This window comes from Zophobas morio, unplaced genomic scaffold (assembly GCF_036711695.1).
Source record: "Zophobas morio isolate AGI-343-1 ecotype UQ-CSIRO unplaced genomic scaffold, CSIRO_AGI_Zmor_V1 ptg000022l, whole genome shotgun sequence".
NCBI lineage: Eukaryota > Metazoa > Arthropoda > Insecta > Coleoptera > Tenebrionidae > Zophobas > Zophobas morio.
Window position 1 is genome coordinate 5264562 of NW_026972127.1, and position 16832 is coordinate 5281393.

A 16832-nucleotide genomic window follows, 5' to 3' on the forward strand; every position below is an offset into this window, starting at 1 on the left:
TTTTGTTGCGTTATTTTATTACTCTTTTATCTTTTTAACAAAAATGAATAAAATATACGGCTTAGTTTTAATGTTAACTCTACTTCTTAAGTCTGGAACAAACAGTTATTACTTTAAACGAAAAGGATTTGAAAATAAGCAGTCAAAGGCAGTTTTCCATCTCTTTGAATTATCCCGCTTTGTAGCGCCGTTTCTTTTTATTTTCCACTTTAATAGACTAGAACAGAGTTTAACATTCACATTTCCCAAATTGGCTACCCATCTGCGCTAGATACCTCTTTTTGCTCATTAAATATCTAGCGCCCATTTTATTCCCATTTTAGTACACAAATCCCGTAGAAACTATTTTAGTAAACGCGAACTTTAAATTCGAGTGCACTTTCCTTAAGTAATTCTGATTTCTACGCTGCGCTGCGCCAGTTCTAGCGAACATTCCGATACTCGAGAATCATCCACATGTTTTCGTCTTGTTCTTGATAAGCTCTCACAGTCAAGAGAGATAAAATGGACATAGGACCACATAAATCTCGCAGACCGAACCGGTGTTTTTTCGCCGGCGAAAAATACAGTTCATGCTGTCTGCACATAGGTTATCGGAGAACGTGCTGACGGTTTAGTGTAGTGCGAATTCCTCCAGTAACTAAACTTGTGGAAAGAAAGAATTCACGTAGTTTGGATATTGATGATGGTCGTCAGACTACACATGCCACTGCTTTTACGGACGTGCGATAAATGGCAGCAATTTTACTATAAATTTAGTAATATTACTCGCTTGGTCCTCGAGTTCTTCGTCAACGCCGGAATTCTTTTGTGAGTTCTTCCAGGCGCTTTGTTAATCCCCTGTCTGCTGCGCTCCATCAAATTTAATCCCAACAAATGCTGAAAGAGCCAGTTCTCTGATGAATTCCCCATCGACTGGATATAAAATGTTTACACGTGTTTGGCAATGGCAGTTGTGACAGTTTATTTGTGTTTACTTCAGTCATATTTTTCAGTTTACTTGATATCTGCATGTAAAACGATGTAAATGAATCATCGCGAAACTGGCACTTCAAATATGGAATAAGTAATGAATAAAAAGGCAAATGCTGTTGCAGGTAGTCGTAAATCACTTCTGTTGGATTATAGTACGAAACACGTCACACAGCAATGGAAACAAATTTCGTTTCGCATCAACAATTTTTCAGAGGGTTTATATCTGGTCGAAACATGACGTTGAGCTTGTATCGGCATTTTATCCGACGTGCATATTCATGTTGATGACATAACGCAGTCGAGCGCTGCGCTCACTCTCACCAACTCGCGCTTTCTTACCAACTTTACAAGCTTTCACTTTCACGAGTTTCGTTGCGGAACTCTTAATAATAAAGTTTGGAAAGGTTTCCCAAACTTCATGCACAAACCCTTGCTCGTTATAAAGCTCTCACGAGCTTTGCAGTTTTAATAAATTTGAGGAGCTGTTTATTAATTCCGTGCGTTCTAGAGGCAATCGCGGCCAATTTGTGATTCGTCCTTGTGCAAAATTTATGAGGATTACTTAAAACATGCGAATCGACCTGAAAGTGTCCCGAAAATCCCGATTAACGGCCTCGCTATATCCCGAAGCTTCGGTCCGTCCGTTTAATTCAATACTCGGGGCTAATGCCGAGAACTGTGTATTAAGGGGGTGCTACAAGGCCTCGACCGAGTCCTTCTGCTTAATCCACTAGTCATCTAACAACGTTATTAAATGTCTGATTAATGGAAACCGGAAGCTTTTATCTATTGGAAGCCCGAGGAAGGAGTTGCTTTAGAACAAAATAACAATCTTGGTAGTGGATATTGGGTAATGGATTAAAAAGGAAAATTTAATAGAGGAACGCCACTGCTTATTAACCAATTGCTGATTAGGGGGGACTCGCTAAACGAGGTGTAACAGTTTTTACATTTTTGCCATGTTAAAATAATATTACTGCAGCTTTTTCGTGTCCTAAGTTCCTGAAAACAGTTAAAAAAGTATTTGTTAGTGGTACAATTTATTTAAATAATGTTTTATTTTTTAAATATTTGAAAATTGTAATTTTCCAAGTATTGATTCTGGAAAAATTGTAATTTTCGAAAAAATGCAGCTGAAAATAATTTCTACAAGTCAAAATCTACAAGGTAATTTTCGAATGATGCTCGAAAAACGGTCAAAATTCATACGTATTCAAAAATTGACATTTTAAAAGTTGTCTAAAATCGTCTTAAATAATAGGAAATACATTTCGACGAACTAATCAAAAAACTGGTCTTCTTAAAAAAGGACAGTTGGGACCCCCGAGAAGGTTTCACATTCTTAAAAAGACATTTGGCGGCCCCGAGAAGGTTTTGGATTTTTAAAAAAGAGAATTGGGACCCCCGAGAAGGTTTCACATTCCTAAAAAAAGACAGTTGGAATGTTCGAGAAGGTTTTACATTTTTAAAAGAGACGGCTGGAACCCCCGAGAAGTTTCATATGCTTAAAAAAAGACACTTTGGGCCCCGAGAAGGTTTCATCTTCTTTAAAAAAGAACAGTTGGGATCCCCGAGAAGGTTTCACATTAAAAAAAAAAATTGGAAACCCCGAGAAGGTTTTACATTTTTAAAAAAGACAATTTTGGGCCAACCTGAGAAGGTTTCATATTAAAAAAAAAAGATATTTGGCGCCCCCTAGAAGGTTTTACATTTTTAAAACAGGTAGTTGGGATTCCCGAGAAGGTTTCACATTCTTAAAAAAGACAGTTGGGACCCCCGAGAAGGTTTCACATTAAAAAAAAGACATTCGGGAACCCCGAGAAGGTTTCACATTAAAAAAAAGATATTTGGCGCCCCCTGGAAGGTTTCATATTTTTAAAAACAACAATTGGGCCCCCGAGAAGGTTTTACATTTTTAAAAAAGACAGTTAGGATCCCCGAGAAGGTTTCACATCCTTAATAAAGACATTTGACGCCCCCGAGAAGGTTTCATATTTTTAAAAACAAGAATTGGGCCCCCGAGAAGGTTTTACATTTTTAAAAGAGACAGTTGGGACCTCCGAGAAGGTTTCATATTGAAAAAAAAGACATTTGGGACGCCCTAGAAGGTTTTACATTTTTAAAAATGACGGTTGGGATCCCCGAGAAGGTTTTATATTTTTAAAAGAGACAGTTATGACCCCCGAGAAGGTTTCACATTCTTAAAAAAGATATTCGGCGCCCCCTAAAGGTTTTATATTTTTAAAAACGACAATTGGGCCCCCGAGAAGGTTTTACATTTTTAAAAATGATGGTTGGGACCCCCGAGAAGGTTTTACACTTTTAAAAGAGACAGTTGGGAACCCGAGAAGGTTTCACATTCTTAAAAAAGATATTTGGCGCCCTCTAAAAGGCTTTATATTTTTAAAAACGACATTTGGGCCCCCGAGAAGGTTTTACATTTTTAAAAATGACGGTTGGTACCTCCGAGAAGGTTTTACATTTTAAAAAATCACGGTTGGGACCCCCGAGAAGGTTTTACATTTTTAAAAAAGATAGTTAGGATCCCCCTGAAGGTTTCATATCCTTAATAAAGACATTTGATGCCCCTGAGAAGGTTTCAAATTCTTAAAGAATACATTTGCCGCCCCCGAGAAGGTTTTACATTTTTAAAAATGATGGTTGGGACCCCCGAGAAGGTTTTACATTTTTAAAAGAGACATTTGGGACCCCCGAGAAAGTTTTACATTTTTAAACACGACAACTGGGCCCCCGAAAAGGTTTTACATTTTTAAAAATGATGGTTGGGACCCCCGAGAAGGTTTTACATTTTTAAAAGAGACATTTGGGACCCCCGAGAAGGTTTTACATTTTTAAAAATGATGGTTGGGACCCCCGAGAAGGTTTTACATTTTTAAAAGAGACATTTGGGACCCCCGAGAAGGTTTTACATTTTTAAACACGACAACTGGGCCCCCGAAAAGGTTTTACATTTTTAAAAATGATGGTTGAGACTCCCGAGAAGGTTTTACATTTTTAAAAGAGACAGTTGGGACCTCCGAGAAGGTTTCACATTGAAAAAAAAGACATTTGGGACCCCCTAGAGGGTTTTACATTTTTAAAAACGACGGTTGGGACCCCCGAGAAAGTTTTACATTAAAAAAAAAACAGTTAGGATCCCCGAGAAGGTTTCACACACTTAATAAAGACATTTGACGCCCCCGAGAAGGTTTTACATTTTTAAAAGAGACAGTTGGGACCCCCGAGAAGATTTCACATTCTTAAAAAAGATATTTGGCGCCCCGAGAAGGTTTTACATTTTTAAAAATGATGGTTGGAACTCCCGAGAAGGTTTTACATTTTTAAAAGAGACAGTTGGGACTCCCGAGAAGGTTTCACATTGAAAAAAAAAGACATTTGGGACCCCCAAGAAGGTTTTACATTTTTAAAAATGACGGTTGGGACCCCCGAGGTTTTACATTTTAAAAAATCACGGTTGGGACCCCCGAGAAGGTTTTACATTTTTAAAAAAGATGGTTAGGATCCCCCTGAAGGTTTCATATCCTTAATAAAGACATTTAATCCCCCTGAGAAGGTTTCAAATTCTTAAAGAATACAGTTGCCGCCCCCGAGAAGGTTTTACATTTTTAAAAGAGACATTTGGGACAACCGAGAAGGTTTCACATTGAAAAAAAAAGACATTTGGGACCCCCGAGAAGGTTTTACATTTTTAAAAATGACGGTTGGGATCCCCAAGAAGGTTTTATATTTTTAAAAGAGACAGTTATGACCCCCGAGAAGGTTTCACATTCTTAAAAAAGATATTCGGCGCCCCCTAAAAGGTTTTATATTTTCAAAAACGACAATTGGGCCCCCGAGAAGGTTTTACATTTTTAAAAATGATGGTTGGGACCCCCGAGAAGGTTTTACATTTTTAAAAGAGACAGTTGGGAACCCGAGAAGGTTTTACATTAAAAAGAAACAGTTAGGATCCCCGAGAAGATTTCACACCCTTAATAAAGACATTTGACGCCCCCGAGAAGGTTTCAAATTCTTAAACAATACATTTGCCACCCCCGAGAAGGTTTTACATTTTTAAAAGAGACAGTTGGGACCCCCGAGAAGATTTCACATTCTTAAAAAAGATATTTGGCGCCCCTTAGAAGGCTCTATATTTTTAAAAACGACATTTGGGCCCCCGAGAAGGTTTTCCATTTTTAAAAAAGATGGTTAGGATCCCCCTGAAGGTTTCACATTAAAAAAAAAAGACATTTGGGACCCCCGAGAAGGTTTTACATTTTTAAAAATGACGGTTGGGACCCCCGAGAAGGTTTTATATTTTTAAAAGAGACAGTTATGACCCCCGAGAAGGTTTCACATTCTTAAAAAAGATATTCAGCGCCCCCTAAAAGGTTTTATATTTTTAAAAAAGACAGTTAGGACCCCCGAGAAAGTTTCACATTGTTAAGAAAAACAGCTAGGACCCCCGAGAAGGTTTCACATTCTTAAAAGAGACATTTGACGCCCCCGAGAAGGTTTTACATTTTTAAAAATGACGGTTGGGAGCCTCGAGAAAGTTTCAAGTTAAAAAAAAGACATTTGGGCCCCCCGAGGTTTCACAAAAAAAAAAGAGATTTGGGGCACCCGAGAAGGTTTTCCATTTTTAAAAAAGACAGTTAGGACCCCCGAGAACGTTTCATTTTTAGATAAAGAGCGGCGATTCTCATCTTCTCGAGAAAGTGGGGTAATTTCCAGGGGGGCATAAGGGTACGTGCTTCGCAAAATTACACTAGACATGGCAAAATAGTAATTTTTAATATTTAAAAAAATATCCGGAAATTTGTGTCACAGTTTGTGTCATACTCATAATCATCAAAAGAATTGTTTTTATCTCGCTCCACTTGTATAAAACTTCATCCACTTACTCTAAAGATGTTATCTCTTGGATATATGATATGTTATTGCTGATGAAGTGCTGATAAAAGCGGAGACGGAGACCAAATCATGTCTTATTTAGACGTTTTGTTTACACCAGTACCTTGGAAACCGTGCGTCTAGTCGCGGAATTGCGCTGGAATCGGGTCCTGTTCCGAAAGTGCCCACCATCAGTAACTCCATTATTTGATTTTAAATAAAAATAATAATAAATTGGGTTGAATATTCAATAAAAAATCGTCCTCCGTGTCACAATGGTAAAATGTTGGTGAAAAATTTTAGAGACAGTCACCCCCAATTTATTAATAAAAAAGTGTTCATGGCAAAACGAGAGACTTTCATAGATATTTTAATAGACATAACACGTATAATAAATATTCGGGGGTGTGCAGTTGTGACGTCATCAAATTGTTGGTGGGGAAAATTTTTTTTTTAATATTTTGAAAATCGTCAGTTTTTATTTTATTAGCTATGGAAATATTGTTGGAATTTTCGAAATAAGTAAATAAAGCCGAAAACAACTTCTAGAAGTCGAAATCCACAAGAAAATGTGTTTAGGAAATTTTGAAAGGGCACTCCAAAAACGGTCAAAGAATTCAATTAAAGGATTTACCATCACTGGATTTACTACGAAAAAGTCTAGCCTTTTTTTTTGTCTGTAGTCTGTTGGCGATTTTATTGTTGTAATCTCCGGAACTACTGGACTGATTGTTGTGGAAGTTTTATAAGTATCTTATGAATATCTAGATGGTAAAATGGTGACCAAAAGTAGTCTAACTATCCCACCAAAAATTAAATGACGTCATATTAAAATTTTGCTTAGTACACGTTACTTAACTTTTATAAAGTAACACCTCTACACTTGCGGTTTTCGCCGTTATTGTTTACCATAGATATCCCGATTTTTTTTTAGTTTTATGGACGAACGCCGTACTTTGTATGTTCTGAATGCTGTAGAATACGCATATCTTTATTTTAATTTCCAAAGGTTGTAAAAAAAAATCAAATGTATGTATGTACATACATATCACATATTTTTTATTAATATAAAAATCTGATATAAATTATTTTCTATAAAAATGGACTGGATAAATAGTTCACAACGTTATATATTTTTGGCTATGTAATACCAGGGAGGTTATTAGGCCAAGAATTAAAAAAATATAAAAACTCTCCTAACAAAAATAAACGTATATAACAAAAAAAACAGAAACGCAAGTCAAAGTTTGGAAACTTTAATAAATTTCACCCCATCTGGTTTTAAGCAAAAAGCAGGATTCTTTGTAGCGTCGCACGGACATCGAATAGCAACATTCCAGTTGAATGATCCCACTTCTGCATTACACTTCGGGCAACACAGCCCTCTTTCAACAGTCTTGCAGCAATCCATCCAAGCAATGGGAAAAACAAAGTACAACAAATTACAAATTTCCCCCTGGTGCATGTGAGGAATCAAGTGTGATTCGTCTGCCAAAACCCTACTGCACCCCTTGCAACAAAAAACCTTGGCTTCCGGTGCCAATGGAGCCAATCCAGGGTCATCCTGAATCACATCCATGCAATCATGTGGCACAGCACGGACTTTGCGCACTTGATTGGCGACTTTGTGCAATCTGTAAATTTTGTAATTGGGGTACAGTGAGTCCACTTTGTACCCCATTTCCTGGTACAGTCTCAACTGAGTAACAAATCCCGTGTTTGGCCAAACCCGGTTTCTGCGCCGCCGCACTTTCTCGAACGCTCTTTCATACGGCATGTGGTGCTTTCTCATAATAAATGCAATAACGAGGGACGCGCTGCGAGACACGCCGAAGAAGCAGTGGACTAAAACGGATCCTTTCGACAGGCCTTCGGAAATGAAGGCGTACGTGTCGTCCAAATGGGACAACAGGTCTTCTCTGGGTTGGTCACTGAGGCAGATGCATTTTGTGGTTAAATTTTGTTTCTTCGTGAATTCATCAGGTAGTGGAATATCGTCGATTGTTAGGATGTGGGTTATGTTGTATTTTTTTAGGGTTTCTGGATCTTCGGCGGCCGAACGACTTCCTAGGTACAGATTTGGCTCGATCAGATCAATACTGACTGGGGACAGGCGATACAAACATATTTTTTGTCTCAGGAACTGACTCATTCTGGTGTTCAGTGTTATAACCTTGAGAGATTACTAGAAATTATTTCGTGATTAAAATAGTTAAAGGACAAACCTTATTCGCTGAAAAAATTGGCACTGCGACTTTATTTTTATTTATTAGTTCGTGGTTTGTGACATTGACAATGACCCACTGACACGACCATTAAACAACTGTCAAACATGTGGACCAATGAAATAGGCGCATGCGTCAGACGCAGCTGGCTACAATCACGACCTCGGTATTTTCCACACTTCGATAAAATACCGCTTATTGCATCCTAGTTCCCAAATAGCTTGGTTTAAAAGTTTTTAGCTAAAAAACCAAGCGACGGCAATGCGTCACACAATTTTTATCAACCATTCCGAACACCCCTGGGACTGGCCGAGTTGATGACAGGAACACAAATAAATACTTCCCGTTCGACAAAAACACATCCTTTCGTTCTTCCACGACATCGGAAAACATGTCAGCCTGTTTTCCACTTTTCAATACCCTGATAAATCGACCTCCGTAATCCTCTATAAGTTTTCTGTCAGCTTTTTAAGACTAACACTAGTACGTAACGTGAAGAGCGTCAGTCGGATATGCTTAAAAGCACTACTAATCTTAAAAGACTTAATCAAGATAAATTTTGGGACGCTAATGGAATTCCACCAATCTCACTTTATCATAATTCAGATCATTCCGAACATGAATTGCTGAGTTACAAGTAAAGTTAAATGGATGAGGCAACTTTATGGATGTTTGGACAAAGGTTGTCTTTGTTGTCGGGAGATGTAAAAGGTGAATCAGCTTAAGTAGAGATAATTGAAATCAATTTGCATGCGAGGGTTGATCCCCTCTTCAAACAAGCACTATATTCGACGCTCTCAACTACCAAGACTTTATTACAAGCGTACATTTTTTGTACCAATTCATTTTATGAACCATTACTTTAATTAACCCCAAAAAAATTCCGTTTAAATGCACATACATATATAAACAAAACCGGAAATTAAATTTTAGATGTGTCACCGAGTGCAGAAATAAAATTCACGCTGTGTTGAACATTTAACAATAAAAGTTAAATAATCGCAAATATAATTTTAGCTTGTTTTTAGTTCAGTGACAAAATGTGGACAGCTTGTTTTCTTTTTAAACCCGGGCTTTTTTATATCTTTTGTTACTCGTATCGCGCTGATACTGCACATTCTGTATCGCCCGATTCGAACCTCCCCAACAGCGGCGTTAATCATAACGGCGCTTGAGTATAATGGAGCAGTTTAAGTTTAAATTACCTCCTGATGAAAACAAGATAGCGCATATTTTATAACTTCAGACTTCATCTAATTACCATTTATGGTCAGGGTTAAACGAGTGTCTGGCTATAAATTCGCACCTCTCCTATCCGCAAAACGGCGAAAAATAAAGACAAAACTAGCCGTCTCCCGGAGGCGCTAAAACCTTCATTAATCCACAAAAATCCTGAAATAGGGGGAGATTATCGCGGCATCGCTTATTCATCACGTCAGAATGAATCCCGTTATGCCGAGAGACATTTATTAACGTAAGCATTGTTTATATTGTACGTTTCATTCATACAACGGCCATGCTGTGAATAAATTGTGGATGCATGACAGAACAGCTACCTGCTCTCATGAATATTATTCTACAACACGATGTAGTGGAGCATGAGGATAGCTTTAGTGCGTTAAATGGGAGCAAGAGGGTTAGACGCACCAGATCGATACAATTTCAAAAATAAATGGGATAAATACATATGGATGACACTTGCGTGTTGGAATTGGGACCGGCAGCGACAGGGGGAGCCACTTCACCCACTTTTGATGATGTTTTCATTGTATACAATATTTGGTCCAGTGTTGCAAAGAGTACTTTTAGCTCATTTAGACAGTATTATTTTCAAGAAGTATATCAAAATATGAAAAAAACTCATTTTATTTACCTGTAATCAAAGGTAAAACAAAAAAATTGTTCCAAAGAATTTATATACAGAGTGTACATTTTATCTGCTCACACCTGAATAGTTCTGCATTTTACGCTTCATAAACAGCTTGGATTTATTTTTATTTTTAAATAATAATGAACGCATAGATAGCAATGATCAGAACAAAAATTATGACAAATTATTTCTGTCAGCCAAATATTTTCAATTTTCGTTTGCTTTGAAATGTTTTCGAATTCTGAAAAAACAGACATGCTATTGATATCGGGAAAGTGTGACTCCCTCAAATCAAGCGTTTAGAAAACTTTTTCTGTGATTGCTATGATTACTTATTTAAAAAAAAACTAAATTGGACGAAGTTGTCTCTGGGGTGTATAATATGTTGCCTATGCAAAACTTGTCATAATTGTTATAAAAAAATTCTAGAATGTTTTAATGTCCTACCTTATTCCGGTGTTTTCACATAGAACACATATATATTTTATGACTGCACCTTCCTCTGTTTTGCATTCTCCTTCGTTGTTTTTAAGTATATTATTTTTAGGTTAAAGTCGGTATTTTGATATTTTAGTTCCCGAGCGTCAGTGAAGGAAGTATTGTAATCGAGTCCCTCGGTCGACTTTTCTAGACCTTTCATGACCCCTAGAGTACGAAGAAATAGAAGTGCCGTTTCAGTCTGTCTGTCTGTTCGTCTGCTTGGCGTCCGGATTTTTATTAGACATATATGTTGTCAAATCTTGTATTTATTTTAGGAATATCTGCTTTTATTAATGCTTTTATTAATGTTTTTTTTATTTTTTATCCCCCTTTTGTCGCGGTTTTTGATCTTTTCTGGCGCGATTTCTTCACATTTTTTTTGTTCCCTTTTTTATTCTTTTTCTTATCCTTGTTAAATGAAAAATCAACGCAATGTAGAATGGGTGGGTGGGCGGGGCAAAATGTTTCTCTGAAATATATGGGAAAATGTGGATATCATGTTTGTCACCCTTGTTTTTAATCCGATATTTGTCCCTTTTTTCGAGGTTTTTTGTTGCCTTTTTTTGTCTCATTATTTATCGATTTTTTTTTTCATATTTCTTTGGACCGTTTTTGTGTCGCTTTTAATTTTTTCTGGCTTTTTGGATTTTTTTTGTATCGCCTTTTTTCAAAATTTTTGTTGTCATTATTTTGTCGTCGTTTTTCCAGTCTTTTTCCTTACAAAATGGAAAGAATCTAAGATCTGTTCTACCTTGAAGTTAGGTGATGCTACTAAAGTTGAAAATTACATTTTCCTCTTTTCTAATTTTTCTAAAATTTTCGAATTAATCCTACATTCTATCTATCTATCCTGTTGTGAAAAGTTGTATAACTTTTCTGATATATATCAGAGGATCAGCATGGTTTTTAAATTGTAGATCAACAACGACAAACCTTTAGCAAAAAAAAACATTTTGCTAAAGTACTTATTAAGTACGAACCCCGTCCATTCGCCCTTCATTTTTTTAGGCAGATTGCCAAAATCAGTCTTATCTTGCCATATACTAGCCCCGCCCACCCGCCTTTTATTTTATTAAAGGATATGCCATTTGGCAAAATCAGTCTTATCTTGCCAAGTACTAGCCCCACCCATCTTTTATTTTCTTAGAGGATATGCCATTAATTTTTAGGCAACCAGATATACCCCTCCTTACCGGATGTGTCATATTTCTGAATGTCAAATTTTTCCTGACTCAAGATTTAAAATGGAGAATTGTATAGAAATGGATTCTTTAACGCCTCCGGAAGTAGAAGGGTACCAAGCACCAAAGGGTGACAACGACAATTCACTCGCACAGCCAGAGAAAACTTACAGAAAAATCACTCTGCAAAAACATAAAAAAAAATCGGGCCGTCAGACAGACGGACAGACAGACAGATAGACGGAAACGGGAGACCCATTTCTTCGTACTCTAGGGGTCATGAAACGTCGAGAAAATGTAAAAGTAGAGTCGGCCGACCGACTTCATTACAATACTTCCTAATATTTTGCTTTTTTTTCTTAATATACATAGCGATCTTGATTAAAATGGTTTATTCAAGGAAATATGGGTTTTGGAATCATAGGACGGAATCTAATTGCAAAATCGATATTTCCTTTTAGAAATTTTCCATTTTAAACATGTTTTAAGTAAGTAAGTAAAAAGGTAAGCCCGCCCACCCGCCCTATCTCAATTGTGGTGATTTTTTTCATTCGCCCTGAACCAAGGGGATTCACCTTAACTGCAAAATGCTTATTTCTTTACAAGAAATTAAAAACATGTTTTTGAGCCACGTGTTCAAAGAAAAAATGTATATTGGGAAAAAATTAAAGCGAAAGACTAAGCCCTACCTATTCCTGACCTGAATATGTAGTAACAAAGTCTTCACTCGTTGCCAGACCTAGAGGCGGAGCCTCATTGCAAAATCCACATTTCCTTACAAAAATTTACCATTTTAAACGCGTTTTAAGTTTCTAAGAATAAAAAAATCATCAGAATTGAGATGGGGTGGGTGGGCGGGGTTTATATTTTCCCTCTTTTTCTTAATTTACATAGTATTCTTTGAACAACACGATACTAAAAAACATGTTCTTAATTTCTTGTACAGGAATAAGTATTTTGCAGTTATGGTCTGCCCCTTTGGTTCACGGTGAATAAAAAAAAATCATCGGAGTTAAGACAGGGCGGGTGGGCGGGATTAGATTTTGCCTTTTTGCTTTAATATCTGTAGAGTTCTTTTTACAACATGAAACTTAAAACATGTTTAAAATGGAAAACTTGTCTAAGGAAATAACAATTTTGCAATTAAGCTCCACCCCATTATTGCAAACTCAATATTTCCTTGCAAAAATGTACCATTTTAACCATGTTTTAAGTTTCTTGCTGTGACAAGATGGCTATGTATATTAAGAAAAAAAAAAGGCAAAATATAAACCCCACCCACCTCCCTCATCTCAATTGTGATGATTTTTTTTGGATTTTATAAACTTAAAACACGCTTAAAATGGTAAATTTTTGTAAGAAAATATGGATTTTGTAATTAAGCTCCGCCCCTAGGCCTGCCAACGAATGAAAACTTCACTACTATTTAGATCAAGGCAGTTATGTTTTTTCAAATTTGACATTTGGGTTAAAACTGATTACTCTAAAGTTGAAAATTTGCGTAACTTTAACAACGGTTTTATAAATCTGCGAATTTCATATTTCTTATTTTGATGCGTTCAAACCCAATATTTGTTTAGCATTTTCAAAAACTTTCAAAATTTTGAGTCTAGTGACACAATTTTTCTACTTTTAAATTTTTTCTTTGTAGTGTTATTTATCACTTTTAAAAAAGAGAATGATTTTTAAGGTTTTTCTTAATAAAATAAGAATTATAATGTTCATAAGATTTTGTTCGGTTGTGGTTTAATTAATAATTTCAGTCCTCTGTTTAGAGAAGACAAACTCATTCAAATCAATATAGAAATATGTATTTTGCAATTACGCTCCGCCCCTCAGTTTATGAACGAATGAAAAATTCATCACAATTGAGATCGGGGCGGGTGAGTGGGGCTTATTATTATTATTTTTTAATATATAGAATTTTTTTTCAACAACAGGATAGTTAAACACATTGTCAGTTTCTTGTTGGGAAAAGAAGACTTCGCATATTAAGAAAAAATTGACAAAATATAATCCCCGCCCACCCACCCTGTCTTAATTCTGATGATTTTTTTTATTCTCTTAAACCCCAAGAGTGAGCCGAATTTAGCTTTAAGTTTTTAAATTATAATATAGTTCTGTTTCCTTATGAATCTCATAAATCTTAGAATTATACTTTTTATCTGACCTTGCATTTTGTCTCGTAATATCATTACTAAAATTATGAAAAATCTAAGATTGAAAAATTGAAAAAAAAAAAAAATGAAAAATGGAAGATTGAAAACTCGTGAAATTCCAAATCGAAAAACTGCATAATCTAAAAATTAAAACGTGAAAAATTTGGGAATTGGAAAAACTGAAAAATTTTAAAATGTAACTCGAGAAATTTTTAATCGAAAAATTGCCAAATCTAAACATTGAAGAAACAAAAAAATGAAAAATTGAAAAATCGCAAATCGATAAATGGAAGAAACGAAATATTAAAAGAATTGGATCTGAAAAAACAAAAAAACATAAAAACAGAACATTGAAAAGTCGGAAAATTGTAAAAATAAAGAAAATGAAAAATTAACGAATATAAAAATTGAAAAAAAAAATCGTAACATGTAGAAATGGAATAATTGAAAAATTAAAAATTGAGAAGTTGAAAACTCGAAAAATTGTAAAACAAAATTATATTTCAGAGAAAAAAGAAATGTACCATTTTAACAATGTTCTAAATTTCTTGTTGTGAAAAGATGGCTATGTATATTATGGAAAAAAAAGGCAAAATATAATCCCCGCCCACCCACCCGATCTTAATTTTGATGATTTTTTTTATTCTCTTAAACTCCAAGAGTGAGCTTTGACATTTTGAAGGCTATGTGAATTCGTAACAGTTCCCCTCTGCTTCACATTTTCCAATTTAGCTTTAAGTATTGTGGCGCTAAATTATAATATAGTTCTGTTTCCGTATGAATCTCATCAATCTTGTTATTTGACCCTTGCATTTTGTCTCGTAATATCATTATTATAATTATGAGAAATCTAAGATTGAAAAATTGAAAAATTGAGATAAAAAAAAAACAAAAAAAAATAAAATATGAAAAAATCGAATAATCGAAATTGCAAAATCTAAACATTGAAAAAACAAAAAAATGAAAAATTGAAAAATCGCAAATCCACAAATGGAAGAAACGAAAAATTAAAAGAATTGAAACTGAAAAAACAAAAAAATATAAAAACAGAATATTGAAAAATCGAAAAATTGTAAAAATAAAGAAAATGAAAAATTAACGAAGATAAAAATGGAAAAAAAAAATAAAATCGTAACATGTAAAAATGGAATAAAAATGAAAAATGAAAAATTGAGAACTCGAGATATAATCTAGTTCTATTCGTGGTGATTCCCCTCTGTTTCACTGCAAATTTCTTTGAATCTGGATTTATAACATTTACTATATTGGATTTTTCTGACATTTTTTTACGTCTACTCTATTAATTAATGACTCGTATTTGTAATTCGTAATAAGTGATAACAAAAATTACGTGTCAAAATAAATTCAAACAAAAATAAATCCAGTATTTTATTTTGTTTTTCAAGATATTTTTTATATAATGTGCAAAAGAGTGAAGACTTGTCTTACTTCCTTCAATGATTTAATTTTTTATTAAATTAAATGTTTTTATTCTTCTAGATTTCCGGATTAAAAAAAAATCGAAAATTTGAAAACATCAGAGACGGAGATCGTTCCATTTTCAACTTAAACTTTTTAATTGACTGTAATTTGACAAGATAAAAATTCTATCAAAGACAAATCACCAAAAATCCATGACCGCTTTTGATCGTGTTTTTATTGCTCCCTCGGTACGAAAAAAGTGTGGTAGAAATCGTAATTTGAGACTTCAATTATTATATTAAAAAATTGGTCTAAAGAGTTTAGACAGTACTTCCCTCGCTGTCGGAAACGTGACGACTGCATGCCTATTATGTTTTTTTTGCAGTAGATTTCAAAGCATTCGGTTTTGTAGTTCCTGAGTAAACCAATAAAATAAATTTACCCATTCATTTTTTTTTGAGTCACCCTGTATATGCAAATCCAAAAAGTATGAATGGAGTGATAAATGACAAGTACAGATTCATCATATTTTGTATATTCTAGATAGGTTTTATTCGGCAAACTTTTGAGCTGACGTTATCAGTTTTTTGTAGAAGATAACCAAATATATTTTGACTAAAAAATTATTAAGCTCTTTATAACCTTAAAACATCTGTAAGATTTCAAAACATTCGGTTCTGTAGTGCCTGATTAAATCAATAAAAGACATTTACGCATTCACTAATTTTTTTGGGTCACCCTGTATCTGCAAATCCAAAAACTATGAATGGAATGACAAATCACAAGAAGAGACTCATCATATTTTGTACATTTTAGATAGGATTTATTCAGCAAAATTTTGTCGTCACGTCATAAATTTTTTAGGGGGGATGAGCAAATGCATTTTGATCAAAAGCTTACCATGCTTATGATAACTTTAAAACGTCTTCAAGATTTCAAAGCATTCGGTTTTGAAGTTCCTGAGTAAATCAATAAAATAAATGTACGCATTCATTAATTTTTTTGAGTCACCCTGTATATGCAAATCCAAAAAATATGAATGGAGTGATAAATGACAAGTACAGACTCATCATATTTTGTACATTTTAGATATGATTTATTCGGCAAACTTTCGAACTGACGTCATCAAGTTTTTGGAGGGGATAAGCAAATATATTTTGACTAAACATTTATTATGCTCTTTATGACCTTAAAACATCTGCAAGATTTCAGAGCATTCGGTTTTGTAGTTCCTGATTAAATCAATAAAATATATTTACGCATTCATTAATTTTTTTGAGTCACCCCGTATATGCAAATCCAAAAAGTATGAATGGAGTGATAAATGACAAGTACAGACTCATCATATTTTGTACATTTTAGATATGATTTATTCGGCAAACTTTCGAGCTGACGTCATCAAGTTTTTGGAGGGGATAAGCAAATATATTTTGACTAAACATTTATTATGCTCTTTATGACCTTAAAACATCTGCAAGATTTCAGAGCATTCGGTTTTGTAGTTCCTGATTAAATCAATAAAATATATTTATGCATTCATTAATTTTTTTGAGTCACCCTGTATATGCAAATCCAAAAAATATGAATGGAGTGATAGATCACAAGTACAGACTCATCATATTTTGTA

At 34.7% G+C, this 16832-nt stretch overlaps 2 protein-coding genes across 2 annotated transcripts in view; both read right to left on the bottom strand.

The window, feature by feature from the left end:
• The window catches only part of LOC135133653 (leucine-rich repeat-containing protein 70-like), a 186645-nt gene that overhangs the window by 81721 nt on the left and 88092 nt on the right, over window positions 1–16832 (bottom strand). The window lies entirely within an intron of this gene.
• Window positions 6899–8192, bottom strand: LOC135133504 (dual specificity protein phosphatase MPK-4-like). Its single transcript, XM_064061942.1, has 2 exons — window positions 8094–8192; window positions 6899–8041 (listed from the first exon to the last, which is right to left on the bottom strand). The coding sequence occupies exon 2, from the start codon at window positions 8018–8020 to the stop codon at window positions 7109–7111; it is 912 nt and encodes a 303-aa protein (XP_063918012.1). The 5' UTR covers window positions 8021–8041; window positions 8094–8192; the 3' UTR covers window positions 6899–7108.